We start from the raw sequence: 12,233 nt of genomic DNA, 5'->3' as shown, positions 1-12,233 counted from the left end.
TTGAAATGTATCACTTTGAATTGTATGGTATATGAACTTAAAAAGCTGTTAAAAATCACCACTTTTAAGTGCTTAATAATTTTTTTAAAGATTTTATTTATTTATTTGACAGAGATCACAAGTAGGCAGAGAGAAGGAAGCAGGCTCCCTGCTGAGCAGAGAGCCCAATGCGGGGCTTGATCAAAGGACCATGGGATCATGACCTGAGCCGAAGGCAGAGGCTTTAACCCACTGAGCCACCCAGGTGCCCTGAGTGCTTAATAATTTTTAGTGAATATATAGAAACGTGCAAACATCACAGTTTTAGAACATTTTTTATCACCAAAAATGATACTTTGTGCTTGTTTGCAGTTAATATGTATTCATACCCCAACCCCAGGCAGCTATTTATCTGCTTTCTATCTCTGTAGATTTGCCTTTTTGGTATATTTCATTTAAATGGATTCTTACATCTTTTTGAATCAAACTCCTTTTTGACCTAGCTGCTTTTACTTAGGTTTCAGTTTCTCTACATCCTTGTTGACACTTGATACGGTCTGTATTTATTATAGCCATTCTAGTCGGTATGTATTGATATTTCACCTTTCTAATGACTAGTGAAGTTGAACATCTTTTTAGTTGATTAGCCGCCATTCCTATATCTTTGGTAAAATGTGTAGTCAAATCATTTAGGCATTTTTAGTTGTGTTTTTTAAAATTATTTTTTAATTTTTTATACAAAGCTTTTAATCAGGCCTGGGTGGCTCAGTCAGTTAAGGAGCTGCCTCCATCTGAGGTCATGATCCCAGGGACCTGGGATCAAGTCCCATATCTGTCTCCCTGGTCAGCAGGGAGTCTACTTCTTCCTCCCCCACCATGCTCTGTCTCAAATAAATCTTTAAGAAGAACTTTTTAGTCAGATGTGGGCTATATTAATATTTCCTTCCAGTTTATGGCTTGCATTTTCATTTTCTAATGATGCCATTTGCAGAGTGAAAGTTGTTGTTTTTTAAATAAAGTCCAATTACCCATTTTCTTTTTATTATATCATTTCTAAGAACTCTTTGCCTAACTCAAGATCTTGAAGATTTTTCTCCTATGCATTCTTCCAGAGTTTTGAAATTTTTGTCTACATTTAGGCCTTTGATCCATTTTAATTCTAGTAGTATAAGATGTGAAGTATAGGGCAAAGGTAATTTTTTATGTGTGAGTGTGATTGTACAGCACCATTTGATGAAAATACTGTCTTTTCTCTGTTGTACTGCTCTTGAACCTTTGTCAATAATCCATTAACCATATTTGTGTTGGTTTTTCTGTGTCTATTTTCTCTGTTTTTCTGTCTTTTCTTCTGTTTCTTTCCTCTTTTTGTTTCTGACTTTTGTTTCCTGTTCTTTCTTGTATTACTTTTCTCATTCTTTTTTCCTCTCCCAGTTTTCCCTTTTATTTCCTTCATCAAAATGAAGTATGTGGATTAGTATTAATTTAAGTTTTATGTAGCTTATTTTTAGTTTCAGTAGCAATAAATACGAAGAATCGGCATTTCTTATCTCAAAAAAACTGCCCAAAATGAGTTAACCTTTTCATTATAACCTTTAATTTTTCTCAGTGAATTTGTGGCCTTAGAAAAAGATGGTGATCCCTCTTCCCAAACCATGTTTCAGGACTTTTTCAAAAGGCCTAATTTCCCTGGTGTTCTGGTTTCTTTTTAAGAAAAGGTAATTTCAAATTAATATGCTAAAGGAAGTCAAGATTTTCTTTTATTTTTTACCGTGCTTTTATTTCATTCCTAAATTATTAGATTATTGATCCATTTCTTATAGGCAGGGCAGTCATGATAACTACTGGATTCACAGATAAAAGAAAAACAGTTTTCAAAGCAGGTTAATTTTGCATCTTCTCCAAAGCCATCTTTTGATCTGTTTCAACATGCTTGTGGCATTTAAATAAGAAGGAGACCGTTGACAGTGGCATCAAGTAATGCAAGTGATCAGTCCTGTTTTTGAACCTTAAAAATACAGCTGTATTTTCTTTGGCTTTCTTAGAATCCAGAGTAGTTTTTCCAGAAAATTGTCCTAATACATGGAAATATCATGTTCAACACCTCTAATGCTGTGCCACAGCATTTTAAATGCAGTCTGTTAGAAAGTTTGTGGGTAAGACATTTTCTTTCATGCTGCTTCAGTTTAAACTTCAATTTTTTCCAGTTTTTAAGAAACACTTCTTGCATTTTCTCTTTTTGTTAATGCTATACAATAATTTGGGGATATTAGTTAAGAACTGTATCTGTTTCCTAGTATAGTTAATTAGTTTCTGTGATCGTAGCAGAGGGTTATTATTATCTAGGAGAACCAAATGAAATTACTTGAAAACCGGAAAACTGTTTTGGCACTTTATTTTAAACTGTGATCTTTGTCCCTATAGATCAAGGATGCCCTGGGCCCTGGACTTTTTTAGTTTTTGGAGATGTTAATACAGAAGTTTACTAGTTAATTAGGTTTATAACTTTTTTTCTCTCATCTCCATTGAGGGGAGCAGGGAACTTGGGCAGAGACTGTATTTGAAAATTTTCAGCAGACATTTTAAAGCAATATAATGTGGGCCAGGCTGTATCATATACACCTGAGTCTTGTTGCAGTTCTGTTGGAGCCTCCTGCAGCAGTTGCCCTGAGTTAAGCTGCAAGCTCCGCTTCTTTTTGGTCCCAAAGCTCAGCTGCTTGTGCATACTTCTCTCACCCTTGGGCTGATTGCGTTAATCCCATCCTTCCCCAGCAAGGTAGCTCCCCAAGTGCCTTCTCCCTTGTCTTCTCAAGTCCAGTTCTCTATTCCTAGGAGCATCGGCTCTTCCTCTTCTTTTCACAGGATCCCGACTTGTCCTGGGCAAGCCAGCCCTTTGCTTCTGCTCCTGAGAAGTGCCAAGATTCTGCAGCGCTGACTCCAACTGCCTTCTCATCCCTAGACTTTGGGCTGCTTTCCGGATACCTGCATAAGCAAGCCCTTGTCACTGCTACCCATTTCTACCTGCATCCTGCTTTTTCTTTCTTGCCACGTTTGTGTTCCTTTCTCCCCCTCCCCACCTCCACCTCTGCCAAAATGCATAAAGGATGGAAAAAGTACTGCGGCCAGAAGTCTCTGAATGAGGCATCAATGGATGAATATTTAGGCAGCTTAGGGCTGTTTCGAAAGCTGACTGCCAAGGATGCCTCTTGCCTCTTTCGGGCTATTTCGGAGCAGGTAAAAGGAAAACAAATATATCTTCCCTATACTGAGTTTTCAGGGTTTGACATGTGGCATGGTACTGGAGCTAGAAGACCTGTAGTACACGGAAAGAAAAAATAATGCCTTTTCTCTTTGCTAGTAAAGACATCCAGGCCTGTCTGCCACTTAGTAGCTTGGTGTATGCCTTTGTTGATGAGTCCAAATATATTGCTTTGCCTTTGCTGTCTTTTTCTATTTTCTAAATGCCAGTTTAGAATGTAAGAATGGAATTTTAGAAAACTGAAATGAATCTTGATCCTTTAGAAGCAATCCCTACTTTTCTAAATTTAGTGCCTAAGGAAAAATTTATAGGTTATACCCAAAAGAACTAAAAGAAAGGGTGGGGGTGGTAAGACATCCATTCTCTCCCAACCCCACCAAAGGTGGCAAAAAGAATTTAGAAATGTTAGGACTTAATTTGTTAATTTCCTACATATGTTTTGAATAAGGGGGACTTAGTGCCCGGTCATCATTTTAATTTAAAAGCTATTTCCAATGACTGTTGACAGCTGGTCTTTCTCTTCTTTTTAGTTGTTTTGCAGCCAGGTCCATCATTTGGAAATCAGGAAGGCTTGTGTCTCGTATATGAGAGAAAACCAACATACTTTTGAGTCTGTAAGTAGAATACATAACCTAAGGTAGAGATGTTAGTAGAGTGTGTAGCAAATGGGAAGTGAATTTTGAGCCATCTACATAATGAAAATTATGTCATGCAATCTCCTCTCAGTGGCAAATATTTAATTTTCAGCTGCCTTCCTCCTAGCTAGCATGCTTCTGGACTACCTCCAGAATTAGACTGTTGTGTACTCTAATCATAAAGTTAAAAAACAATTCATCTGTGTCCTTCCCACTCTCTACTTTCCCACTCTCTATTCCCCATATACCCTCCATAATCTTGCAAGCCCTAAAAAGTTACATTTTGACTACTGTTCTGTATTATCCATACCACTGTTTTCTGGAACAAGTAATCATAGTTCACAGAAAGTTTGGCTATGTTAATGTTTTTAAATGTGTATTCCCAAGTATGTATAAATGGGAAAACCCCTCTGTACTCTTAATTCTGTACACAGTAATCATCACTCAATATGAAGAATCTTATAAAACACAATTATAAGGAAACAAATTAGGTTCTAAACATTTATCTTTATGTGACAAACTGGTAATTGGTGCTCTGCCACTAATGATTGGCTTTAAAACAACTTGTAGAAGACATCTTTGAATGTTTTGAAATATTTGAATTCTTGTTAACAGAATGAGGTTTTATCAAGATCTGATTTGTAGTGTGCCCTTTTGTGTGGCTTAAAAAAAAATTCTTAGCCCTTCCAGTACTATTTTTTTTTTCTGACTATATTGTGGGTATTTGCCTGCTGTTCAAGGTTTACTCTTAATTTTCTCAACAGATTTCAGTGAATTTTAAAACTTTGCGAAGGCTTCTTGACTTTAAAGCTTATTACCTAGGAGTTAATTACAGTCTTTACTACATCTGGGGAAAGGATTATACATGAAATTACTTCAAATGCAAGACCGTGGTGTGAAACAGTGCATCTCAAGTATTTTTGTGCATACAAATCACCTGGGGACCTTGTTAAAGTGCAGATTCTGATTCAGTAGGTCTGAGCTGGGGCCCAAGATTTCTGCATTTTAACAAAGCTCCCAAGTGATGCTTGCCTTGTTCATGATCGAGTAATAGTAACCACATTTTGAGTAACAAAGATTTGTGTAAAATTTTAAAACTTAGATGGATAAATCTCAAAATTATTATGCCAAAGAAGGTAGCCCCTCCCTCAAAGTACATACTGTATTATTTCATTTTTATAAAACTCTAGAAGAATGCAAGCCGGTTTCTAGTGATAGAAAGTAGATCAGTGGTTGTGTGGGGGTCAGTCAGTGGAGTTACAAAGGGACACAAGGAAACTTAAGGGGGTGATGGATCTATTCACTGTCAAAATTGTCATGATGGTTTCTTGGGTGCATACGTATGTCGAAATGTATGTGTGCCGTTTAAATATGAGCAGCTTGCTCTATGCCAGTTATACCTCAGGCTGTTTGAAAGGCTATTAAGAAAAATTTTAAAAACTTTTATCTAGTGATATATGTACATGGAACTAGAAATATATTCTGTTACCCAGGTTTAATTTTATTTTTATTGAGGTATATTTTACACACAATAAAATTAACCATTTTAAGTTCAGCACTTTCAGTTTCGGCAATATATAGTCATGCAACTGCCACTACAATAAAGATACAGAAGATTTCTGTTACCCCAAGAAGTTCGCTTGTGCCCTGGGCTTTTCTGAAACTAATAAAATTCCCTTTAAAGTTCCTCAGTTTGGCTTTGCAAATGCATGTCTTCTATCAGATTTAAAATCCTTGAAATTATTGGGCTTGCATGATTTTTGAAAATTGTCAAGTTAAATTGGCATTTCAAAAGAAACTCAAAGGTGTTATATTTGATGAAATGCACTCGTATCTGGATAAGCCAGGACCATTTCCTAAAATAGTTTTACAGTCCAGCTTTTCTCCACTCATAACTTTTATGTATGTGCAAATCTTCTTGAGGTGCTGTGCAGAATATTAATTTAATACCATAATTATTGAGCTGAATAAAAACCCATTGGAGGATAATATTGCAGAATATAATCAGATTTTTAGTAATGCTATGTATTTGGTTAAGTCAAGTTTGTTTTATTTTTGAAGTATGTGGAGGGATCTTTTGAGAAATACCTGGAACGGTTGGGAGATCCCAAGGTAAGATCAAATATGGGGGTTTAATCTTTTCAGAGTATTTGGAATAGTAAATCTAAATATTCATTCAGCGGTGTCACTTTAGCTAGACGCAACCTATATTCTTAAGTAGCCAGCTGTGTTGAATCAAATAGTTCTTGGAAAAGTTTAGAGGCTGGCAATTGATAAGTTGTTTTGTGTTGAGTATTGAGAATTGTGTGTCAACAATTTATTGTCCATGAACTGTTTGCAAACAGAACAAGCCTAAGCCTTTTCACTTTAATGGGGGAGGAGGGATAGTAATGAATGTTACAAGGAGGTCATTATTTTTTTATTAAAAAGTTCCCCTGATTTGTATTAATCCTTTTAGGTAGAAGTAAGCTCTATAGACACATATTTAATTAAAAATAATTTATATGACTAATTCCATAGTTCTGGACTTAGCACTTACTAAGTACACTGCTAACTTCATATTCCTATCATTAATTCTGTTTTTATTGTGCCTTTTAAATCTCTTATATTAACTGTCCTTGTTACTTAATAGCTAACTGAGAAGGTCTTTAGGACTCCTTTTTTCAAAATAAGTTTATGTTAATGAATAACAATATTCCCAAACCTCACAGCAAGTTATAATGTGTTCTGCAATTCTTCATCTAAAACAAGGCTAAGCATCTAAAATAACAAATACTGAACTTGCAGAAACTTTTATATCATAGCTACAGAGTGTTTTTAAAACATTTATGTACTGTTTATGTTTAGGAAAGTGCTGGCCAGCTGGAAATAAGAGCTCTTTCTCTAATTTATAAGTAAGTTAAATCTTTTTTTTTTTTTTAAGACTGAGTGTGTATGTGATTTGTGTGTAAAGTTTCTATTCAAGTCTCTCTGGGATTTGGGAAATTTGGATTTAATGTAATGATATGTAGAATGAAGAGGTCTAAGCACAGTTAATTGGTGTTAATTTTTAGGTGGAGAGCCTCTAGCATTTATGTCCATTTGAATGAAATAAAGGACTTTAAGAACTGCTGGTGTTCCTATAGGAAATCAGAATGTGTTTCTTAGAATTCTTGTGTATTTAACTTCGTGCCTCTTGCATGTGTCTTCACTGGGGCAATATAGCTTCTAAGAGGGTAGAAATTGGTTCTTCAAGACAAAAAGTTATTAGATACTGCAGTGCTTTGTGGGTGTTCAAAGGGTTACAGTACCTAAACAGATATACAGTCTATCTGTGGTATTAAAATTTCAGAAGGAAATTATGAAAAGAAGACTCTTTAAGGACATAATAATTGAACATTTTGAGAAACATTGCTCCATAACTTTGGTCTTTAAAACTGCAAAAGTTGGGGTGCCTGGTTGGCTTGGTAATTGAGTGTCTGCCTTCGGCTGAGGTCACGATCCCAGGGTCCTGGGATTGACCCCTGCATTGGGCTTCCTGCTTGGCCTGAAGCCTGCTTCTCCCTCTCACACTCCCCCCTGCTTGTGCTCCTTTTCTGTCTCTCTCTCTCTGTCAAATAAATAAAATCTTTAAAAAAACAGCAGAAGTGGCTATTTCTGGAAGCTGTGCAGTTTTGAAAAATAGTTTTATAATGTAGGTTAGAGGCTCATGGGAAACTTGTTCATTTGAAGAAGTTGATTTCTATACATAAGACTCCTTCACAGTTTTTAGGATGGTGAGCTGGCATATGCGGTAGAGTCCAAACCCTCTCATTATGGTACTCATTCAAGTTAGTGTTTTGCAGCCTGCTCAGTTCTCACTAAATCTATCAAGAAGTCATACAGAAAAGGTGTTGGGCAGGTAGCCAATCAGTTGCTTTTAAGTCAGGGGCCAGCTTTTATTTTTTTTAATTTGTTTTTTAAGATTTTATTTATTTATTTGACAGATCACAAGTAGGCAGAGAGGCAGGCAGAGAGGCAGGCAGAGAGGAAGGGAAGCAGGCCCCCTGCTGAGCAGAGAGCCTGACAGCGGGGCTCAATCCCAGAACCCTGGGATCATGACCTGAGCCGAAGGCAGAGGCTTTAACCCACTGAACCACCCAGGCGCCCCAAGGGCTAGCTTTTTAAATTGGCCTTCTTTCTGTTTATGTATTGCCCTCGAGCTAGGAATTTTTATAAAAAGTTTTAAAATTGTTAAATCAAAAGTAGAATAATGTTTCATGGCCTGTGAAAATTATATGAAACTCATTTCTATGTCCATAAGTAAATTTTTATTGGAACAGTAATGTGTACTTATTTATCAGGGTCTGTGGCTGCTTTCATGCTACAAAGTCAGAGTAAACCATATGGCCTACAGAAGCTGAAATGCTTATTATCTGGTCTTAAACCAAGTAAAATTTGCCGGCCAATGCTTTAAATAAGTGGGAGCCCCCAACACTCAACTAACATGCATACATTTGGTAGTCTATCTTCTTTACTCCTCCTTTCCCCAAATTAAGGTTCATTTTTTTAAACAATTTTATTTATTTATTTGATAGAGATCACAAGTAGACAGAGAGGCAGGTAGAGAGAGAGGAAAGGAAGCAAGCTCCCTGCCGAGCAGAGAGCCCGATGCGGAACTCGATCCCAGGACCCTGAGATCATGACCTGAGCCGAAGGCAGCGGCTTAACCCACTGAGCCACCCAAGCGCCCCAAGGTTCATTTTTTAAAGGATTTTCTTCATTTATTTGACAGAGATCACAAGTAGGCAGAGAGGCAGTTAGAGAGTTGGGGGGTGACAGGAAACAGGTTCCCTGCTGAGCAGAGAGCCCTATGCGGAGCTCAATCCCAGGACCCTGAGATCATGACCTGAGCTGAAGGCAGAGGCTTAACCCACTGAGCCACCCAGCACCCCCCATTAAGGTTCATTTTAAAAATCCATAGAAATTTAGTGGCAGTTAGTGGTCTACTTTGAATTAACATTATTTAGCCTCTTAAACATTTGATTATTTTGTATGAATAAGGTGGACACTTTAAAAGCCCAAATACTTGTTTTTACAACTGTCTCTGCATATATTAAATTATCTCTATTCAACCACTTATATTCTCTTCCCGTGTAGTCGGGATTTCATTCTTTATCGCTATCCCGGAAAGCCTCCAACTTACGTCACAGATAATGGCTATGAAGACAAGGTAAGAAGATGAGTGAATGTTTACTAAAATAAAAGAAATAGATGCTGCTGGCTTATCAAAATAGTGAGAAATGATCCTTTGTTACCAAATTAATGGGGGAAAAGCATAGTCTAAATGCCAAGCTTCTCTACCGCCAGCCTTTTCCTTTCCATTCTCTGTTAGCCATCCTCTGAACAGACCTGATCTTACCACTCCTGAAATCGGTTAACCCCCTCCAAAAAAAGCCCACCCAAACCCTAACTGGCTTCTTGTTGACTAGAAGGTAAGGTTCAAACTCAGAAGTTAGGCATTTAGTGTCCCCTAAGGGGTCCCAAACTTTCTTTTCATCTTCACTGTCCTACAACCTTGTATACTATGATTCCAGATAGTCCAATAAGTATAACTTTTTTTAATTTTCCTTTAAAAGTTTATAAAAAGTTATAAAAAGTATAACTTTTTTTTCTTTTCTTTTCTTTTCCTTTGTATCTCAAATGTTAATTCCTTTGAAACTTTCCTAACTCCCCTGGAGTTATTTCCTCTGTGTTCCTCTGGCATCACCCAAGTATTTACAGTATTTATCACACTGTATTTGTTTTCATGTCTGTTCTCATTATTCTGAAAGTTTCTTGAGTGTAGGACAGTGTGCTATTACTGGCTAGTAGGGTACTTGGAAAATAATAGGAGGTTGTTTTGTTTGGTGAGAATTCTCGGCAGTTATATAGATTGTTCTTCAGCATGTAAGTTTTCTTCCAAAAAGCTTTTAAGAAAAGCCTTTTATCCCAATTATTTGATTAGTGAGTATAGACTATATAGTAATTGCATTTTGCAAGTCTTGCTTCATACCATAGACTATAATTGGGGCAACGTTTTGATGATAGTAGGACAAGACTAGACACTGGGAGAACTGTTAGGATATTAAAGTAATCTGGACAAAAGACCTGAACCAGGCAACTGGCATTAGGAATAGAGTAGAATGCAAGAGATAACTTAGAAAATAAGTATAAATTGGGGCACCTTGTTTTATTAGTGGTACTGCCGTCTAATTTGTTTGGCAACATTAAGCTCTTGTAATGTACCAGGAAGCTCACTGGGCTTTGGGGACTCCAAAATGAAAACAATATACCTGTTCTCTAAGGGCCTCACGGACTGTGAAAGCAGACATGCAAATAGTTAATTTTACAGTGAAGTGATAAGTGTTAAAATAGAAGTATGTACGAAGAGCATAGAAGAAAAAGTCCTTTGCTCTGCTTCAGAGAGTTTAGAAAGTTTCATGGTGGTAGAGGTATTTAAGTGGAATATCAAACAATGGATCCAACAAGTATGAAGGGCAATCTATTCAGAGGACTTCTGCAAAGACATGGAAGCAGCAGATGCTTTCGGACTCCAGTAGTTGGGTGGGGGAGAGGCCAGTGGTGTGAAGATAGGTTAGAGTTACATAATGAGCAGTCCATTCCAAGAATTTAGCTTTTTGGAATAGTTTTAGTTTTCTCCCCAATATTTTGTTATAAAGATTTAACAAAATACAGAAAAGCTAAAAGAATTTTATAATGAGCATTCTAATTCCCACCTTTTTAGTATCCTTATTTTTTCACCTATCTATTCATTCATCAGTCCATCTTAATTTTTGGTGTATTTTGGAGTAAATTTCAGACATTCTGTACAATTGCTCCTAAACACTCAAAGTTTTTAAGCAAGGGTGTGACATAATCAAAATTCTTTTAAGAAGGAGGAATGGTAGCTTCTGTTATTTTAGCAATTATATACAGCATTGCCAGAGAGGAGATCTAGACATTTAGATCTTTACCAGGACTCTAAGCCTGCACTTCAGTTTTTTCCCCTGACATTTTATTCTGTGAAAATTTTCATACAGAGAAAAATTAAAAGACTTGTATAGTGAACATCCATAATCCCTATCACCTAGTTCCTACAATTATATAGCTCCATTTTTAAGTGAGTCCTGTATATTTTACAGAGATATTCTATGCGCTAACTAAGGGGAAAACCTTACGCATTGGGAACCATAAGAATACAAATTAGAGTGTTTGCAGCCATGAGAATATCACGTATAATTCTAATCTGTACATACACACAAATACAATACCAGTAGTTGGGCATTTGCATGCACAGGATAGTGTATATATGTATGATTTGCAAATGTATAAAGTATGTTTGTTTATCTTGAAATTTAATTATGAAAAAGCCAGTTGGCAGCAGGGTACTTGTGTGACACCTTGCTTTCTCTAAAACTTGGTTACTGTATCTCAGTTCAGGCTTCTAAGGATTTATATCTGAATTATTTGAGTTTTCAAAAATGACTTCACTTAGCCTCTTTACCTAGAAAGAATTGATATACTTCTATTAAAGATAAAACTTAAAGGTAGAATAAAAAGCCCCCATTTTTACTTTTCATTCTCCTGTGCTTCAAAATAACTATTAAGTTTGAGTGGGTATCCTATATCATTCTCTTTGCATTTTTTTTAATGTAGATGGGCTCATACTAAATATATTGTTCCTTGTTCTTTTCACTTATCCTCATCAGTACTACAGATCTACCTCATTTTTTCCATAGGTAAATGCCATACATCCCACCTACTTACCTATAAATATATATCAGAGAACTATTATTTTATGTTGAGATACTACCAGGAACATAAAAGCCATCATGTCTAGTTTTACCTCTTACACTCAAAGTGGAACTTCTCGCCACATGAATAAATTACATCATTATCTCTGGGGTTTTTTCCTCCTTGTTTATTCAGTTCTAGTTAGCTGGATTCCTTTACTCCTTAACAGCTGTCTCTAGTTATTAACCTTTCTTAGTTGGAGTTTCAAGTTTTTCTAGTCTGAGGTACAAAGGGCTTCTCTGCTCAAAATCTTGTGTACTGTTCTTTCGGATTAATAAACTCTTAAAGGCAAATAACCCTTGGGGCATGTGAAACTTCATAACCTAAACTTTATAGTGTGTGTTACTTTAGCTTCACGCTTGCCTTCAGTACTCTGAAATGAATTATACTGATGGAGTTGGAATTGTGATTTCCAAAAAAAATCTGGGGAAGAATAACAGACCCGAGATAGAGAACTTTATTATTAGAAGGAGTTAGCCCAGAGTAGGTAGGAAGGCAGCAAACAGGGTGCTTATAGTTTTCTGCCGAAGAAGCTTGGTGGAACGTGGTCCCATAGAACACAGAGAATC

The 12,233-nt window shown here is 36.6% G+C and overlaps 1 protein-coding gene across 1 annotated transcript in view; it reads left to right on the top strand.

Moving 5' to 3' along the window:
* Positions 1-12,233, top strand: part of ALG13 (ALG13 UDP-N-acetylglucosaminyltransferase subunit) — a 66,644-nt gene that overhangs the window by 18,706 nt on the left and 35,705 nt on the right. Inside the window, 6 exon segments of the mRNA XM_004769084.3 lie at positions 2,839-2,864; positions 2,867-3,210; positions 3,766-3,849; positions 5,932-5,982; positions 6,718-6,764; positions 8,989-9,061. Of these exon segments, the coding sequence (XP_004769141.1) occupies positions 2,839-2,864; positions 2,867-3,210; positions 3,766-3,849; positions 5,932-5,982; positions 6,718-6,764; positions 8,989-9,061 (625 nt within the window).

The sequence above is a fragment of the Mustela putorius genome, unplaced genomic scaffold, assembly GCF_011764305.1.
Source record: "Mustela putorius furo isolate JIRA1106 unplaced genomic scaffold, ASM1176430v1.1 tig00003901_pilon_pilon_pilon, whole genome shotgun sequence".
NCBI classification, from domain to species: domain Eukaryota; kingdom Metazoa; phylum Chordata; class Mammalia; order Carnivora; family Mustelidae; genus Mustela; species Mustela putorius.
This window is presented reverse-complemented; position numbering and strand designations above follow the sequence as displayed.